The sequence below is a fragment of the Rhamphochromis longiceps genome, linkage group LG7 (assembly GCF_057381845.1).
Source record: "Rhamphochromis longiceps isolate RC_006_pf linkage group LG7, R_longiceps_female_GT1.1, whole genome shotgun sequence".
NCBI classification, from domain to species: domain Eukaryota; kingdom Metazoa; phylum Chordata; class Actinopteri; order Cichliformes; family Cichlidae; genus Rhamphochromis; species Rhamphochromis longiceps.
The window spans coordinates 57385907-57401385 of NC_140563.1; the positions used below are offsets into that span (position 1 = coordinate 57385907).

The 15479-nt window shown below is 40.5% G+C and overlaps 1 protein-coding gene across 3 annotated transcripts in view; it reads left to right on the forward strand.

Annotated features, from left to right (window-relative positions):
- The window catches only part of rph3aa (rabphilin 3A homolog (mouse), a), a 50013-nt gene that overhangs the window by 16040 nt on the left and 18494 nt on the right, over positions 1–15479 (forward strand). For 2 of the 3 annotated variants that reach the window (XM_085414534.1, XM_085414536.1), the window contains exons 2-3: positions 9503–9634; positions 9779–9908. In XM_085414534.1, the coding sequence (XP_085270660.1) occupies positions 9503–9634; positions 9779–9908 (262 nt within the window). The remainder of the gene's footprint in view (positions 1–9502; positions 9635–9778; positions 9909–15479) is intronic. The other variant, XM_085414535.1, reaches the window with a different exon arrangement.

The following is a 15479-nucleotide window of genomic DNA, read 5'->3' on the forward strand; positions in this document are numbered from 1 at the left end:
TTAATAAGAAACTGGCGAGAGTTGTGATTGTAGAAGACCTATAAGCATTTTAAGTAACACTTGCAGGCTAATTGAATGAACAAGCACATGAACACATATTTTTGTGCATTTATTAAACCAAAGCAATAGTTGTTTGTATATATTTTTCTTATTTTGTATATCCCTCTTGACTTTATATATTTCTCCTGTTTGTCATTTATTCCTATTGTCTACTATTTATATTTTATTCCAGCACAGTAGATTTAAATTTCTCTGTCACTCTCCGCCATCATTATAGAGTCATTAACCCTGGCTTCACCTCACAAGTTACAGTGGGGCAAAAAAGTATTTAGTCAGCCACCGATTGTGCAAGTTCCCCCACTTAAAGTGATGACAGAGGTCAGTAATTTGCACCAGAGGTACACTTCAACTGTGAGAGACAGAATGTGAAAGAAAAATCCATGAATCCACATGGTAGGATTTGTAAAGAATTTATTCGTAAATCAGGGTGGAAAATAAGTATTTGGTCAATAACAAAAATACAACTCAATACTTTGTAACATAACCTTTGTTGGCAATAACAGAGGTCAAACGTTTACTATAGGTCTTTACCAGGTTTGCACACACAGTAGCTGGTATTTTGGCCCATTCCTCCATGCAGATCTTCTCGAGAGCAGTGATGTTTTGTGGCTGTCGCCGAGCAACACGGACTTTCAACTCCCGCCACAGATTTTCTATGGGGTTGAGGTCTGGAGACTGGCTAGGCCACTCCAGGACTTTCAAATGCTTCTTACGGAGCCACTCCTTTGTTGCCCGGGCGGTGTGTTTTGGATCATTGTCATGTTGGAAAACCCAGCTTCGTTTCATCTTCAAAGTTCTCACTGATGGAAGGAGGTTTTGGCTCAAAATCTCACGATACATGGCCCCATTCATTCTGTCCTTAATACGGATCAGTCGTCCTGTCCCCTTGGCAGAAAAACAGCCCCATAGCATGATGTTTCCACCCCCATGCTTCACAGTAGGTATGGTGTTCTTGGGATGCAACTCAGTATTCTTCTTCCTCCAAACACGACGAGTTGAGTTTATACCAAAAGGTTCTACTTTGGTTTCATCTGACCACATGACATTCTCCCAATCCTCTGCTGTCTATTGTAGATTCACTCTTCCCAGTCTGGTGCAGGTCTACAATACTTTTCCTGGTGTCCTTCGAAAGCTCTTTGGTCTTGGCCATGGCGGAGTTTGGAGTCTGACTGTTTGAGGCTGTGGACAGGTGTCTTTTATACAGATGATGAGTTCAAACAGGTGCCATTCATACGAGTGGGGGACAGAAAAGCTTCTTACAGAAGACGTTACAGGTCTGTGAGAGCCAGAGATTTTCCTTGTTTGAGGTGACCAAATACTTATTTTCCACCCTGATTTACGTATAAATTCTTTACAAATCCTACCATGTGAATTCATGGATTTTTTTTTCACATTCTGTCTCTCACAGTTGAAGTGTACCTCTGGTGCAAATTACTGACCTCTGTCATCATTTTAAGTGGGGGAACTTGCACAATCGGTGGCTGACTAAATACTTTTTTGCCCCACTGTATGACCTCTAATCTCAGTGTACACACACACACACACACACACACACACACACACACACACACACACACACACACACACGTACATGTAAGTGCCAGTGATCCCTGGAGCCAATTTCACCTCTCTGTCAACTTACACTATAAAAAAGTTCTAAATCAAGCCAGGCTTAATGTGGTGACATGTGTCCTTGGTGTAGGGCAGGAGTTCAAGATGTGTGGTCTTCTTATGTGGTTTTCTCAGGAAAGCACATCATCTCTCTCATCATAAACATGGAACAGATTGTGGCTTTGTAACCTGATATGCATTTGTAGGGTTTTCTTCCCTAACATTTTGCAATTTTGCTTGTGAACCAGAAGCTTTGTTTCTTGTGGTTCTATAAATACACTCCCTCCTATGTGTCCAGAAGCATCACTTATAGGTGACCAACACACCTCTGCAGGTCCCTTTCAGTTCAAATGAGCAGCAGTTTGCCACTGAGGTCTTTTCGAGTCACTGAGCTCTTGACACATTGATGTGGACTGTAACCTGCCATCTGTCAGGGAAAGGTCATCTTAACTGATTGTATCTTTGATGTCATCTGTTTGGTCATTGCTCAATGTCAGCTCCCTTAGCTCTTTGCTCACTATACTTTAAACCTCACATTGTGTTTGGTTCAAATTGAATCCATTTTGATATTTAGTCATAAGAATAACATGTCATTCTTTTCTTGAATTGGATTTTTTTTTTTGGAAATTATACAAAAATGCACAAAAATGAAAATTTTATAGCATTGCATAAAATTGCATGCAAATTCTTGCATATTGATTGTACTATTTAGATTGATTTTAATATTGAGATGAGTCAAATTAGCTAAATAGTAGTTTTAGGAATATTGAAATTGTCAGTCTACAGATGTCATGTCTGTTCTTATTATATAGATAGATTATATAGATTATAGATTACATACATTATATAGAGTTATATGGGTACTTTCAGGCTGCCATGAGAACTTTATGTGCTCCCACCATATTCCCAAGGCACCTGCTGGTCTTTGATGGATCATGGTGGATTCTTAAAACAGTAAAATATTGTAGCATTACAGCAAAGAAGTGCTATTTACATGGTGTATATATGCATCAGGGGCTACTTGGAGTTCAGCTTCAATTTGGCCAAGAGTAAGTTGGTACATGAACAGGACGAGCCAGTCACCAATCCACAAACCTTCCAATCAGTAAACACTACTACCCATGATATAACAAAAATAACCTTAAATTAAAAAAATTAGAACCCATTTACTCCAAGCTAATTGAGATTAAAATGACAAGGAGCTTCTGTTTCAGTGAGTGTAGAAAACAAAGTGCAGGGCCCACACACACGAAGTATCCCACAACTGCTTTGAATGCACATACTAGTTTGTAATTTATGTAACTAGTTTGCACTCTGTTAATTAAGGTTGAATTAATTTTGACAATTATAAATGACAGCTATGAGGATTGGAAAGATCATACTATGGGTTTTTAAATTTTTCTTGGTTAAGAGTAGAGGACAATGCTTTTCCAGCATTTTGTTGACCCATCCATCACCCCAACCTCCATACTGTTTTCACTTGGTTAAAAAAAAGATTTGAGAAAGTTTTATATTTTCATTCATGGTTGGTTCTATGTGCCCCAAGAGGATGGCAGCAGACAGACACTACTAAGATAAAAATACCAACGAAATATAACTTTAAATAAAAAGAAATCCCATAGTGTTATTTGCAAGGTTGATACATACATACAATATATGACTAAAGAAATATCATTTACATAAAGTTTTACAACTACATTCACATAGTTGAATGCTGGTGGCCCATGGAGACCCACCAGTGCAGCTTAATTATGAGTAGAGCAGCTCCGTTGTAATGGTATCACTGCTACAAAATCAGTAAATGAGACACACCAAAAGGGCATGGGGTGAAAATAGGGATAATGCTGACATGCTGTCATGTGTAAGCGGTTTGGCCTTTTTAGCATGTGACATTGAGAACCAGATAGGAGTGTCATGCCCTGCTGCAGAGCCCAAGTGCACATTGATCTTCTCTAATGCAGTGAGCTCTCCTCTCAATGGTCAATTTATAATGCACGTGCATGTGTGTGTGTGCAGAGTGATGATGCAGAGATGATGAGGAACAACCAATTGGAACTCTAATTCATGATTTATGTGATCTATTATGTGCAGTATAAATTAACAATATTCTCTGCTATAACTATCTGTAGTCTGACTGACTGATGCTAACTATGGAATAGTTGGTGCCTTTGCATGGCAAATATGAAGCCAGTAGCACATTACATTAACATCAACAAGCCTGATCACAATTAATGTGAAGCATAAAAGCAAATTCTGACATTTTAGTCATTTCTTTGTGAAACAGATTTAACTAAGTAGATTTTTCCCTTTTTTTTGTAGTTTTGCTCAAAGGCAAGCTGTTTTCTATATGCTGAACTAAGCTTGCAACCTGCTGACTGTAGTTTTGTGACTAGCAAACGTATATGCAAATTCAATATCCCAAATTTATTTCCTTACAGTTCAAAATATTTTGATAGAGATATATTACTGACTTTACTCATACAGATCATTTGGGGTTTTTTTTACAGCAAAATCTAAGCGCAAATTAATTTTCTGCTATAACGGAATTTTTTTTCATGGCATAAAAATTGTTTATTTGCAGATGGTCCAGGCTGTAACTGCAGTGATTTGACTCATGATGACAGCATGTGTGTGTGCTACCCGCTGAGTGTAGTGACTCATGGGCTGAAAGTGTCTGCCATTTCTGAACATTTCCTTTCTCCCTGACCCCCCCACCTTTGTTTTTCACTCAAACCCTTCAAGGCACATAAGCACACACACACACACACACACACACACACACACACACACACACACACACACACACACACACACACACACACACACACACACCAAGTCGCAGATATCAATCTGTCAGGTTGCCACATTGTCTGCAATGACAGCAACCTCTGACATTTACATGCATTGGGGACAGGATATTCTTTTGAAGAGGAAAGGGATGAGAAAGAAGAAAAGCAGTCAGCTGTGAAGTAAGTGAGGCATTACTCAGCAGCCACTGCCCGATTTAATGTCTGATGCTTGGACATTAATGAGGCAGGTAGCAGATATAGTTGGAATTTGGACAATAAAATGTGCTAACTGTGGAGCAAAACTATTTTCCTTCTGTACTTACTTGGAATTGAGATGCAGTCTGCAGGATCAGGAAAATGACTGGTTGGTCCAGAAGCAAGAGGTTGAGGTCATTCTTTTCTCTTAACAATGTTCTTGTCAAAAGATAATGAGTGTGCTACTCTACAGTGAAAATGACTTCAGGCATGCACATTGCAGTCCAGACTTGAACAACACATTACTGCTAACAGTTCACTTACTACAGTCAGCAGTCAGCTTCAATTAATGCCTCATTTTTTCAAGCACAAGTACAGAATTTATGTGCCTGTGGACCAGCAGACAGTCAGGTTTTAATGGCCAGAAGCACTAATATAGCAGTAGGTGTGGTCGAGCTCACATAAATCATGGGTAACCAAATTAACTCCTCTCAGACCTTTTTAAAGGCGTACCTTTTCAACCGTGGCACACTGAAAGTTGAATGGACAGCGAAAACCCTGCAGTCATGTCTTTACAAGCAGAATAATGTGAGCTGCTTTCAATGGAAATATCACTCAGTCACATATATTACTCTGAATTTCTTCATATGAATTGATGTCAGCTTGTTCTATTCATTCTTGCCATTTAGTTATTCTGTGAATCACTTTTAAAGTGCACTTTCAGCAGGAAAAACATGAATAAAATATAAGATGTAATATGCATGTTGAAAAACAAGCAGTTTTTCATTAAAACAATAAATTCTCCTTAAGATGATATTAATCAAAATCAGTAAAATCTCAAGTGAATTAGAGAAGATGTTAACAGGCGGTGTAGTTGTATATTGTTGCTTTAAGCTGCATGAATTTATTAAATATTTGCATCATCATAGTTTTCCACATGATCCATGTGTACATCCCCAAATACAGAGTTGTGAATGTTTATGAATGTGGCACAACCGTATTAACTTAATGGTAACACTGTTTGAGTTGGCTGTTGAGTCTTGAGCTCCTTTGCATCTGTTGGACATAGTGTAGTGTTTTACATATTTGCTTGGCAAGTGAATGGCCACTTGATTAATTTCAACCAGAGACACAACCGAGGTTGGATCAGGAAAGGCGTTTGGTGTAAAATTCAGACAGGATTTAACTTCTTTCAGTAACAAATGACTGCCATATATTGGATAATGTTTTTTACCTGATAAAAAACTAATTTGCTGAATGCAGTGTTGCTACCTTAATTTTAGTAAAGTAAAAGAGCAAACATACAACAATGAAGAGACATTCAAGACAAGAGGGCACATATTCACATCCGTGGTTAATAGAGAAGTCTAACAAAAAGAGAAGAAAAAAAGGTCATATTGCTGAGGTTTGCCTCACTCTATAATATGCATACAAGAACAATCTGCAGGATGCAAGTAGATTATAATTGATCTTATAATTATCCCAGGTTTAGCAAAGCAGCCATTTGAGTTCCATGTAGCCCAAAGGGATGTGTTTGACAATTATACATGCAGCATCTATAACCTTGATCAAACCTTGCAAAAGTTAAATATCTTTATAAATTGGTGAAAAGCTTTCTTTACAGCTTGGACAGAGCAGAATTATAAGTAAGGAAGTGTTGTGGTGATTGAATGAATAATGAATCCTTGTTAAATCCACTGAAACTACAAACATTCATTTTGTTGGAAAGAAAATGCCCACAGGCAATTAGAATAATACATTAAGTGACGTAAACATGATCATTATGGAGGGACCTGCTGACCACATGTTGAGGTTTTTCTTTTCTTTTTTCCACGGTTGTTTATCAGATCCAATTAGATGTTAACTCAGGTGAGAACCAGCCAGGGCTGGACTGGGACAAAAAATCGGCCCGGGCATTTTGACAAGAGACCAGGTATTAAAGCCATAGGGCCTTTGAATGAAAGCAAACGCTGTTGTGACAGTGATACACTGTCTTGTTGGTATATGTATGATTTCTATACATTTTATGTCAGATAAAAACTTTGGTTGTAAGATTCAGATAATTATTTATTAAAAGCGAGACATTTTAAATAAGAACAAGAAAGAAAAGTATTTCTTTGTGCCCCCCTTTCCCTGTTAATGCCCTACCTGACCCCCTGGCAAAACTTTGCTAGACCCGCCCCTGCATAGTTACCAGCTGTCAGCTACAAAGGATCCTGGTGTTATTTGTCTCTCAGAAACAGTTCATAACTTCCCTTCAACTCATTCATGTCACCTAAAGATAAAGCTGTTTCTCCATCACCTGTTCAGCTCTGATGATTCAGTAAGGACATCTCCTGGTTTCATCTTCATGTTTCCCTCTCACCACATATCCAAACCGATATCATGACCAGCAGCTTTTACCAGCAAACATCAGCAGATACTAGAAAATAATATTAAATAAATTCTAACAGCAGCTGATCAAGCTTAAACGTGCTGCTGTTGTTTAGCGCAACATCCGCTGGTTTCCTCTTTCTGGTGCAAAGTGGGCGATAAATAAATGAGAGAGAAAAGCTGATCAGCTGATCACTGATCATGACTGAAGTAGCAACAGGAGAGGGAGGGGGAGAGAATGAGAGAAGGAGAAGCAGCTGTGCAGCGTAAAGACAGAATAACTCCAGCTTTGTGTCTTTTTCCATTCTGGCTGAAGTACAGGACATACTGCGTTTCCTTTCAGCTCAATACAAAACTCGTAATATTTTCTCTGGATACGGGACGATTCCGTTTTTTTATGGGACGGTTGGCAACTCTACTAACTAACCTTATGAATAAAATAAAGTTCACTATTGGTAACATCATAGCACCCACCCAGCTGTATAGAAACTGTCATGCTAGCTCACGCAGTACGAGTTATTGTAACTGACAGTAAAAAGTCAGCACAACGAAAATAAACTACCCCTAAAGTTGGTTTATATCTGACCCAGACAGACTGCAGGTCATATAACTTCTTACCTGAAGTTCAGTTCACCTGACACTCGGACCTGCGGCCGCCTCGGGTCTCTCCTCCTCCTGCCTCCCCTTTCCCTTATCCACCTGCTGGCCTCTGTGGAAGCTCCGCCATAGCCACCACCAAACAACGGAGTTATTTTTACACATCGGCCAGCATCTGGTCAATCCACCACCTCTCATTGTTTATACCGTTACAAAAAACCCAGAAAAAACATCAGCCCATAAAAACGAAAAATCACCATCGGTCCACCGATGGAGCCAGCCATGTCCCATTATGCCCCATGGTCTTGTAATTGTGGAGGGCCAACTGTGCAGCCTGGTTTCAAGAACTGCTGCTGCCTCGATCTTGTGAAGATATTATTACTGACACTGTTGCTGTCAGAAATCTAAGAGACATGCATTTTTCAGAGCAAGCGTGGGTTGCGCCAGAAAATCCCACCGTCACTGAAATTACCACCATAGACACTTTCCCAGGAAAATCCAACACTTTAGTTCACAGACTGATGAGTTTGATTTTCATTGGCCAAATTATTTTTGCTGCTCTCCGAGTGAATATGCCAGAGGTTTTCCAACCATCCAGCAGCATTTGCACTAGTGGCATCTTTTTTTGCCAGTAAAATTTCTTAGACAGTCATCTTGTGAGTGACAAACTAAATTATTGGTCTGTCTTTGTCTCAGTACAGCTGTTTAAAAATCCAGATATTTACTTTCTGTAATGAAATTTTAAGATTGTTCTTATCAGCCATATGCCAAAGACACATGTTTAGAAACCCGCAAGATTCTTGTTTGCAGCTAGTCTTAATTTGACGACACTGATATGAAGCTTCCACATTGGCACTGAGTGGACTTATGTACTCTGTGACCAAATTGGTGGAAGATGATATTCTATAATATCTCCTGATCCTGGTACAGAGCTGATTATAGTGTGCAGGAAGAAATACGTTTGATCTTTTGTTCTTTTTTTTTGCTCTCAGTCTAGGGTGCAGAGAACTGAGGGACCCTTGTAGCACAAGTAACGACAAAAATTACTGTAGTACTGTAGAAATGTGATGTAACGTTACTTTGTAACACATTACTGTAATGACAGTAATGGGTATAATGTGTTATTTTGTAATGTGTTATTGTTAAGACTGGTGCTGTGTCACATAATCTTATTTGGTCATCCCCCCTTTTTTGTTCTTGGTCTTCACTGAGCAACAACATTAACAAGAAATCCTGGAAATGCCCCTGTATGTCTGCTGAGTTTATTTACCCGCAGTGGGGGAAATGATCTTTTTTGGCAGCTCATGGCCCAGTTGAAAAAATAAACAAGGAATAAAACAAAAAAATATTCAATCCTATCTTGTAGGATTAAATGTGATGATAAAACAGTCCCAAAATGTTCTAACTGATTAATTAATTAACTACATTTATTAAGCATATTCTGTTGGCCTTTTCTCCGTAGCTTTAGTTTAAAAAATGACCAGGTCATGTGAAGCAAGCTTAGAGTATGACCTGCAAGAAAAGTGACTGATCCCCACTGGCTTGTCACTGAATCTGTGAACCATTTAAACTTTAATGGATTTCAGATCACAGATCACTCTTAATTAAAAGGCTTATTTTATGTGGGTTTTGGTCACAAGATGCAAAATAAAAATTGGACATCATTTGTGTTATTGTGTATGAAAACAACTGCAGCTGCTCAGTATTATTTCAAGTCCAACATGTTTCCAGCTGTGCTTTGATGTTAGTGTCTAGCACTCCTTACTTAGGCACTTTTTGGATGTTTTGGCCATTTGTCTGAGTCTTATTTTCACTTTGCTTGTCACTTGTACTCTGTGTCTGTTCTGTGTGTTTGTGTGTGTGCGCTTTGGGTTCAGCAGAATTAGGTGGACAATGAACATGCCTGGCGGCACCCCAGGGGAGGAGCTCACAGATGAGGAGAAGGAGATCATCAACAGTGTGCTAGCTCGGGCAGCTATGATGGAGGCCATCGAGCAAGAGAGGATTGAGTGAGATGGAAAACCGTTGTCTCTGTTGCACTGAATCACATCACCAACCATGCACAGATGCTCACTGAGATGAACAACTTTTTGGTGACAAACCTGTGCCAAGTTTGTGTCCCTGTGCTGATAATAATTTGCATGTGCTCTCAGGCGTCTTTCCAGTCGTCTGGATAATATCAAGAAGACAGCGTGTGGTGATGGAGAGATGCACTGTCTGCTGTGTGGTGCGTCGTTTGGACCACAGGGGGTCACAGCTGTCCTCTGTGTGCAGTGCAAAAAAGTAGGTGGATTTTGTTACTTTTTTTGTTCATAGGGGTTGAAGGGACTGTGCCTGGACTGGAATTTTCTTTACCACTGCTTGGAAAGTAACATTTACTCAAATACTATACTTAAGCACAACTTTCAGGTTCATTACCTTTTCTTTAACATTCTGCTCTACTTCATCCTTCTACCTAATGGTATTCCAGAGATTTATGTGACATTTTTAGTAACCAGTGCAATTTCTTGATTCATTTAAGTTGTTGAAGAGTTCAGGTGGTGATTACTGTAAGTCACTATGACCCATAAAGCCACAAAAGGGCGACACCAGTTTGAAACAAATGTAAAGAAAACAATTAGGGTTTAATATTAAGTTCTGGTCAATTGTATAATTGAACATGTATACTAAAATACAATCTGATGTTAAACATTAATTAAATGAGTGATAACCAACCATTTGGACATCTGCCACGTCACAAAAAGATGAAAAACGAAAATAAAGCTTATTCAGGACCCCCTAAACAGAATTCTTGTTTCCTGTGTTCTATACTAATTTTCTTATGATATATATTGTATGATATATATATGGGAAACCATTGGTGCTTTTTTGTGATTAATGATATACAGTACAAGATATCCCATGGCCTTTAGGTGTTGTTCCTATTTGCGTGCAGTAGCGCAACCACCTTGCACTTATGTAGTGTATGTCATGTTTCTTGTGTAACAACGGGAGACCAGTTTCTACTTTATATTTGAGTATAATGAAGTTGACTTAGAGATGATGAAAAAGTCATTCCCAAAAACACACATTAGGCACCACAGCTAAGTTACAGCTAACTGGCTAAAAGCCACAATTCAAGCTATTGTAGGTAGCAGTGTTACACATATTTGCTTTATGGTTTAAAATGATTTAACTGACAGTTAAACAACACTGTTTAACATTGGCAATAAGTTAGTATCATGGATCATATTTAGAGTTGAAATTATTTGGCAAGCTAAATCACTTTATTATCTGCTACATACTTGTAGTGTCAGATACATTTCTGTTTTCTTGCAACTTTCAGGTTGGTTGCCCCTCCTATGTGCATTTCAAACCTCATATTTAGTGCAATGCATTGTCGGTAATTTCCTTTGGCAAAGTCGAGGGGCATGTTGGTTTGCTGGCTTTTCTGTCACTTTACTTTGTCATATAAGAAATAAACAGACAGAGGTGTACATGCTACTTGTACATCTGAGTCTGCACTCATATGTCATGTTTGCTTACATTTATAAACAATAGGAAACCAGTTACATTTTTACTTAAAACAGTATTGCAAACTAAACGTTGGACCACCTTTATGGGCTAAAGAGGCAAAACAAATTGAAGGATAAAGAATAAACAGGCATGTGGTGCCCCCATATAGAAATGTTGGCAGAAATACAAAAGTGCAGAGAAATTTGTCAAAGTGCACCACTGGAATGATGAAGTCATTACACTAGGACAGGTCCTCAATGCACTTGTGCACATTTTTAAGTGAGGTCATGCTAGAAATCACACCGAAAAACATAAAAGCTGACACCCTGGTGGGGTCAGTGACTTCTTTGTACTAGTTTACTGTCGCTGCAGCTGCACTAAGCTTCTAATACTGCATCTCTGACCTAAGCTTGGTTGTTACTGAAATGACTCCCTATTGATCTGCTCATTCAACTCTTTCTTTACCAAAATATATGAACAAATTTTACTTATGTCTGTAAAAGTGTGTCAGTAGAATTTAGCTGAGGGTGCAGAGCGACCTTTTTGGACAGCCCGGTCCCCCAAGCCCCACCCATATTGCCAACACTGCAGGGAGCCCTCATGCACTTGATGATTTGACAGTGGGACAGTCCTGAATCCTCCAGGGTTTTAACGGAAACATGACTCAATGTCTGTAAATTTGTGACAGTGGACATTGGGCCTAAGAGTTCAAAAGAGGACCCAAATGCAGCACAAAATTAATTTAACAAACTCACAAAGGATGTGAGCAAAATGTGCTGCAAAATACTGACAGGATACAAAGTCCTTAAACTGAAAAAGGCAGAGATGGAAACCTGGGAGTGCAAGTATAGAGGGAAACTCATGTCTTCACACTCAAGGCTGAGTGGAAAATGAGATATAGGTGGAAACAATTACGGACTCACAGGAGGGGATTGGACAAAGACAGAAAGGAAAAGACAGAAAGGAAAACAACAAAATACACATAAGGAAAAGCATTTACCAAAGTACAGGGTGGGCCATTTATATGGATAAAATGGGAATGGTTGGTGATATTAAAGTCCTGTTTGCGGCACATTAGTATATGTGAGGGGGCAAACTCCTCAAGATGGGTGGTGACCATGGTGGCCATTTAGAAGTCGGCCATCTTGGATACAACTTTTGTTTTTTCAATAGGAAGAGGGCCATGTGACACATCAAACATATTGGTAATGTCACAAGAAAAACAATGGTGTGCTTTGTTTAAAAGTAACTTTATTCTTTCATGAGTTATTTAAAAGTTTCTCTGTGTTCACAGCCATTGACATGTCAAAGAGGTTAACACGTGAGGAGCGGATCGAAATTGTGTTGATATCTGGTGAACGCAGTAACCGGGTCATTGCAGCAGATTTCAATGCAAGACACCGTACGAGACCACCCATCTCCCATGCTACAGTTAGCAAACTGCTTGCTAAGTTTTGTGAAACTGGTTCAGTGTTGGATTTGCCAAAATGTGGACGCAAGAAAACTGTCACTAATGAAGAAACATCAGTGGCTGTCCTAGCTTGTGGGGCGACCGTGGCCCAGGGGGTTGGGAATCGCATCTGTAACCGGAAGGTTGCCGGTTTGATCCCTGGGCTCTCTCTCCTGGTCATTGTGTCCTTGGGCAAGACACTTTACCCTACTTGCCTACTGGTGTTGGCCAGAGGGGCCGATGGCGCGATATGGCAGCCTCGCTTCTGTCAGTCTGCCCCAGGGCAGCTGTGGCTACAACTGTAGCTTGCCTCCACCAGTGTATGAATGTGAGAGTGAATGAATAGTGGTATTGTAAAGCGCTTTGGGTGCCTTGAAAAGCGCTATATAAATCCAATCCATTATTATTTTTATTAGCTTCATTCAGCAAGAGCCCACAGCGTAGCACTCGCTGCACGTCACTGGAGAGTGGCATTAGTCGAACATCCCTTCGGCGGATATTAGCTACTCACAAATGGCACCCTTACAAACTCCAGCTACTGCAGCATCTCAACGAGGATGACCCAGATCGGCGCACAGAATTTGCAGAATGGGCAAAACAAAAATTGGAACAGGACCCTCAGTTCACGCAGAAGATTTTGTTCAGTGATGAGGCAAACTTTTATGTGAATGGTTAAGTTAACAAACAAAACCACCGCTATTGGTCTGACACTAACCCACATTGGATGGATCCCTCCAAGACTGTTGGAACAACAAAAGTGATGGTTTGGTGTGGTATATGGGGTACAATGATAGTGGGTCCATTCTTCGTCAATGGAAACCTCAAGGCCACTGGATATTTGAAATTGCTACATGATTATGTGTTTCCCTCTTTATGCACTGAAGCTGGCACGTTCCCTGAGTTTTTCCAGCAAGATGGTGCACCACCACATTATGGGTGCCAGGTCCAAGCATTCCTAGATGAACAGTTTCCTGGAAAGTGGATTGGTCATCGTGGGCTGGTTGAATGGCCCCCAAGGTCTCCCGATCTGACCCCCTCAGACTTTTATCTTTGGTGTCACCTGAAGGCAATTGTCTATGGTGTGAAGATACAAGATGTGCAGCACCTGAAACTATGGATACTGGATGCCTGTGCTGGCATTTCTCCTGCGGTGTTGCTATCAGTGTGTGAAGAGTGGGAGAAGAGGGTTGCATTGACAATCCAACACAATGGGCAGCACATTGAACTCATTTTATAAGTGGTCAGAAACTTGTAAATAACTCATGAAAGAATAAAGTTACGTTGAAACCAAGCACACCATTGTTTTTCTTGTGACATTACCAATAAGTTTGATGTGTCACATGGCCCTCTTCATATTGAAAAAACAAAAGTTGTATCCAAGATGGCCGACTTCTAAATGGCCACCATGGTCACCACCCATCTTGAGGAGTTTGCCCCCTCACATATACTAATGTGCCACAAACAGGACTTTAATATCACCAACCATTCCCATGTTATTACGCTGTATCCATATAAATGACCCATCCTGTAAAACAGCTGTGCCTAGAGCAGAAATGTAAAAGCACAATTAATCAAATAAACATTAAGTAAAAATCAAAAATCCCAGCACTGTGACACGACTCAGTTGGAAAGCTTACAAACTGATGCATCAGTTCACATGATCCAATAATGTCAAATAGAATCAGATATCACAGGGGATATTATTTTAATACTTTCTGTACATTTTTCCTATGTTCTCTTACAGCTGACACATTGGCTGTTTACGGTGTTTTCTATATTGTTCAACAGCTCTTAAAACTGCTGGGCCATGTGCAAACAAATCTGGACATACGTGGTGCATTTCAGGGTCTTATACACTCAACAAAAATATAAACGCAACACCTTTGTTACTGCTCCCATTCCCCATGGGATGGACGTAGAGACCTAAAATTCATTCCAGATACACAATATAACCATCCCTCCCAAACAGTGGTCACAAATCAGTCCAAATGTGTGGTAGTGGGCACATCTGCCATATTGAGATAATCCATCCCACCTCACAGGTGTGCCACATCAGGATGCTGATCTGACATCATGAGTAGTGCACAGGTGTACCTCAGACTGCCCACAACAAAAGGCCACCCTGGAATGTGCAGTTTTTTGCGCTATTGGGGGTCTGGGGACCCAGAACCGGTCAGTATCTGGTGTGACCACCATTTGCCTCATGCAGTGCAACACATCGTCGCATGGAGTCTATCAGATTGTCAATTGTGGCCTGTGGAATGTTGGTCCACTCCACTTCAATGGCTGTGCGAGGTTGTTGGATATTCGTGGGAACTGGTACACGCTGTCGTATACGCCGGTCAAGCACATCCCGAACATGCTCAATGGGTGACATGTCCGGTGAGAACTGGGACATTCTCAGCTGCCATCGGCCAAGGTGGGAAAGTGGGCGTGGGTCCCAATCAGCCAGAGTTTCAGGTGTGTTCATTGTGAAACCTGGCCCCACCTTATCATGCGAATTCCTGAGGTCAGATGGCCCAGGATGTGAGTGGGCGTTAAGGCGTCTGGGAAGGGATCTCAAAACTGGATTGTCCACTTGTCCACAGGACAAGACTCAGCAGTCCATCTGCATCTTAAGGATAAAGGACACTCTTTCGAGGATGCCAATGTTCACATTTTGGACAGAGAGGACAGATGATTTGAAAGAGGAGTGAAAGAAGCCATCTATGTCCACTGTGAGCGACCATCTTTGAACAGAGGCGGGGGTTTACGACACCAACTCTCTGCCATCTATAATCCAGTTTTGAGATCCCTTCCCAGACGCCTTAACGCCCACTCACATCCTGGGCCATCTGACCTCAGGAATTCGCATGATAAGGTGGGGCCAGGTTTCACAATGAACACACCCGAAACTCTGGCTGATTGGG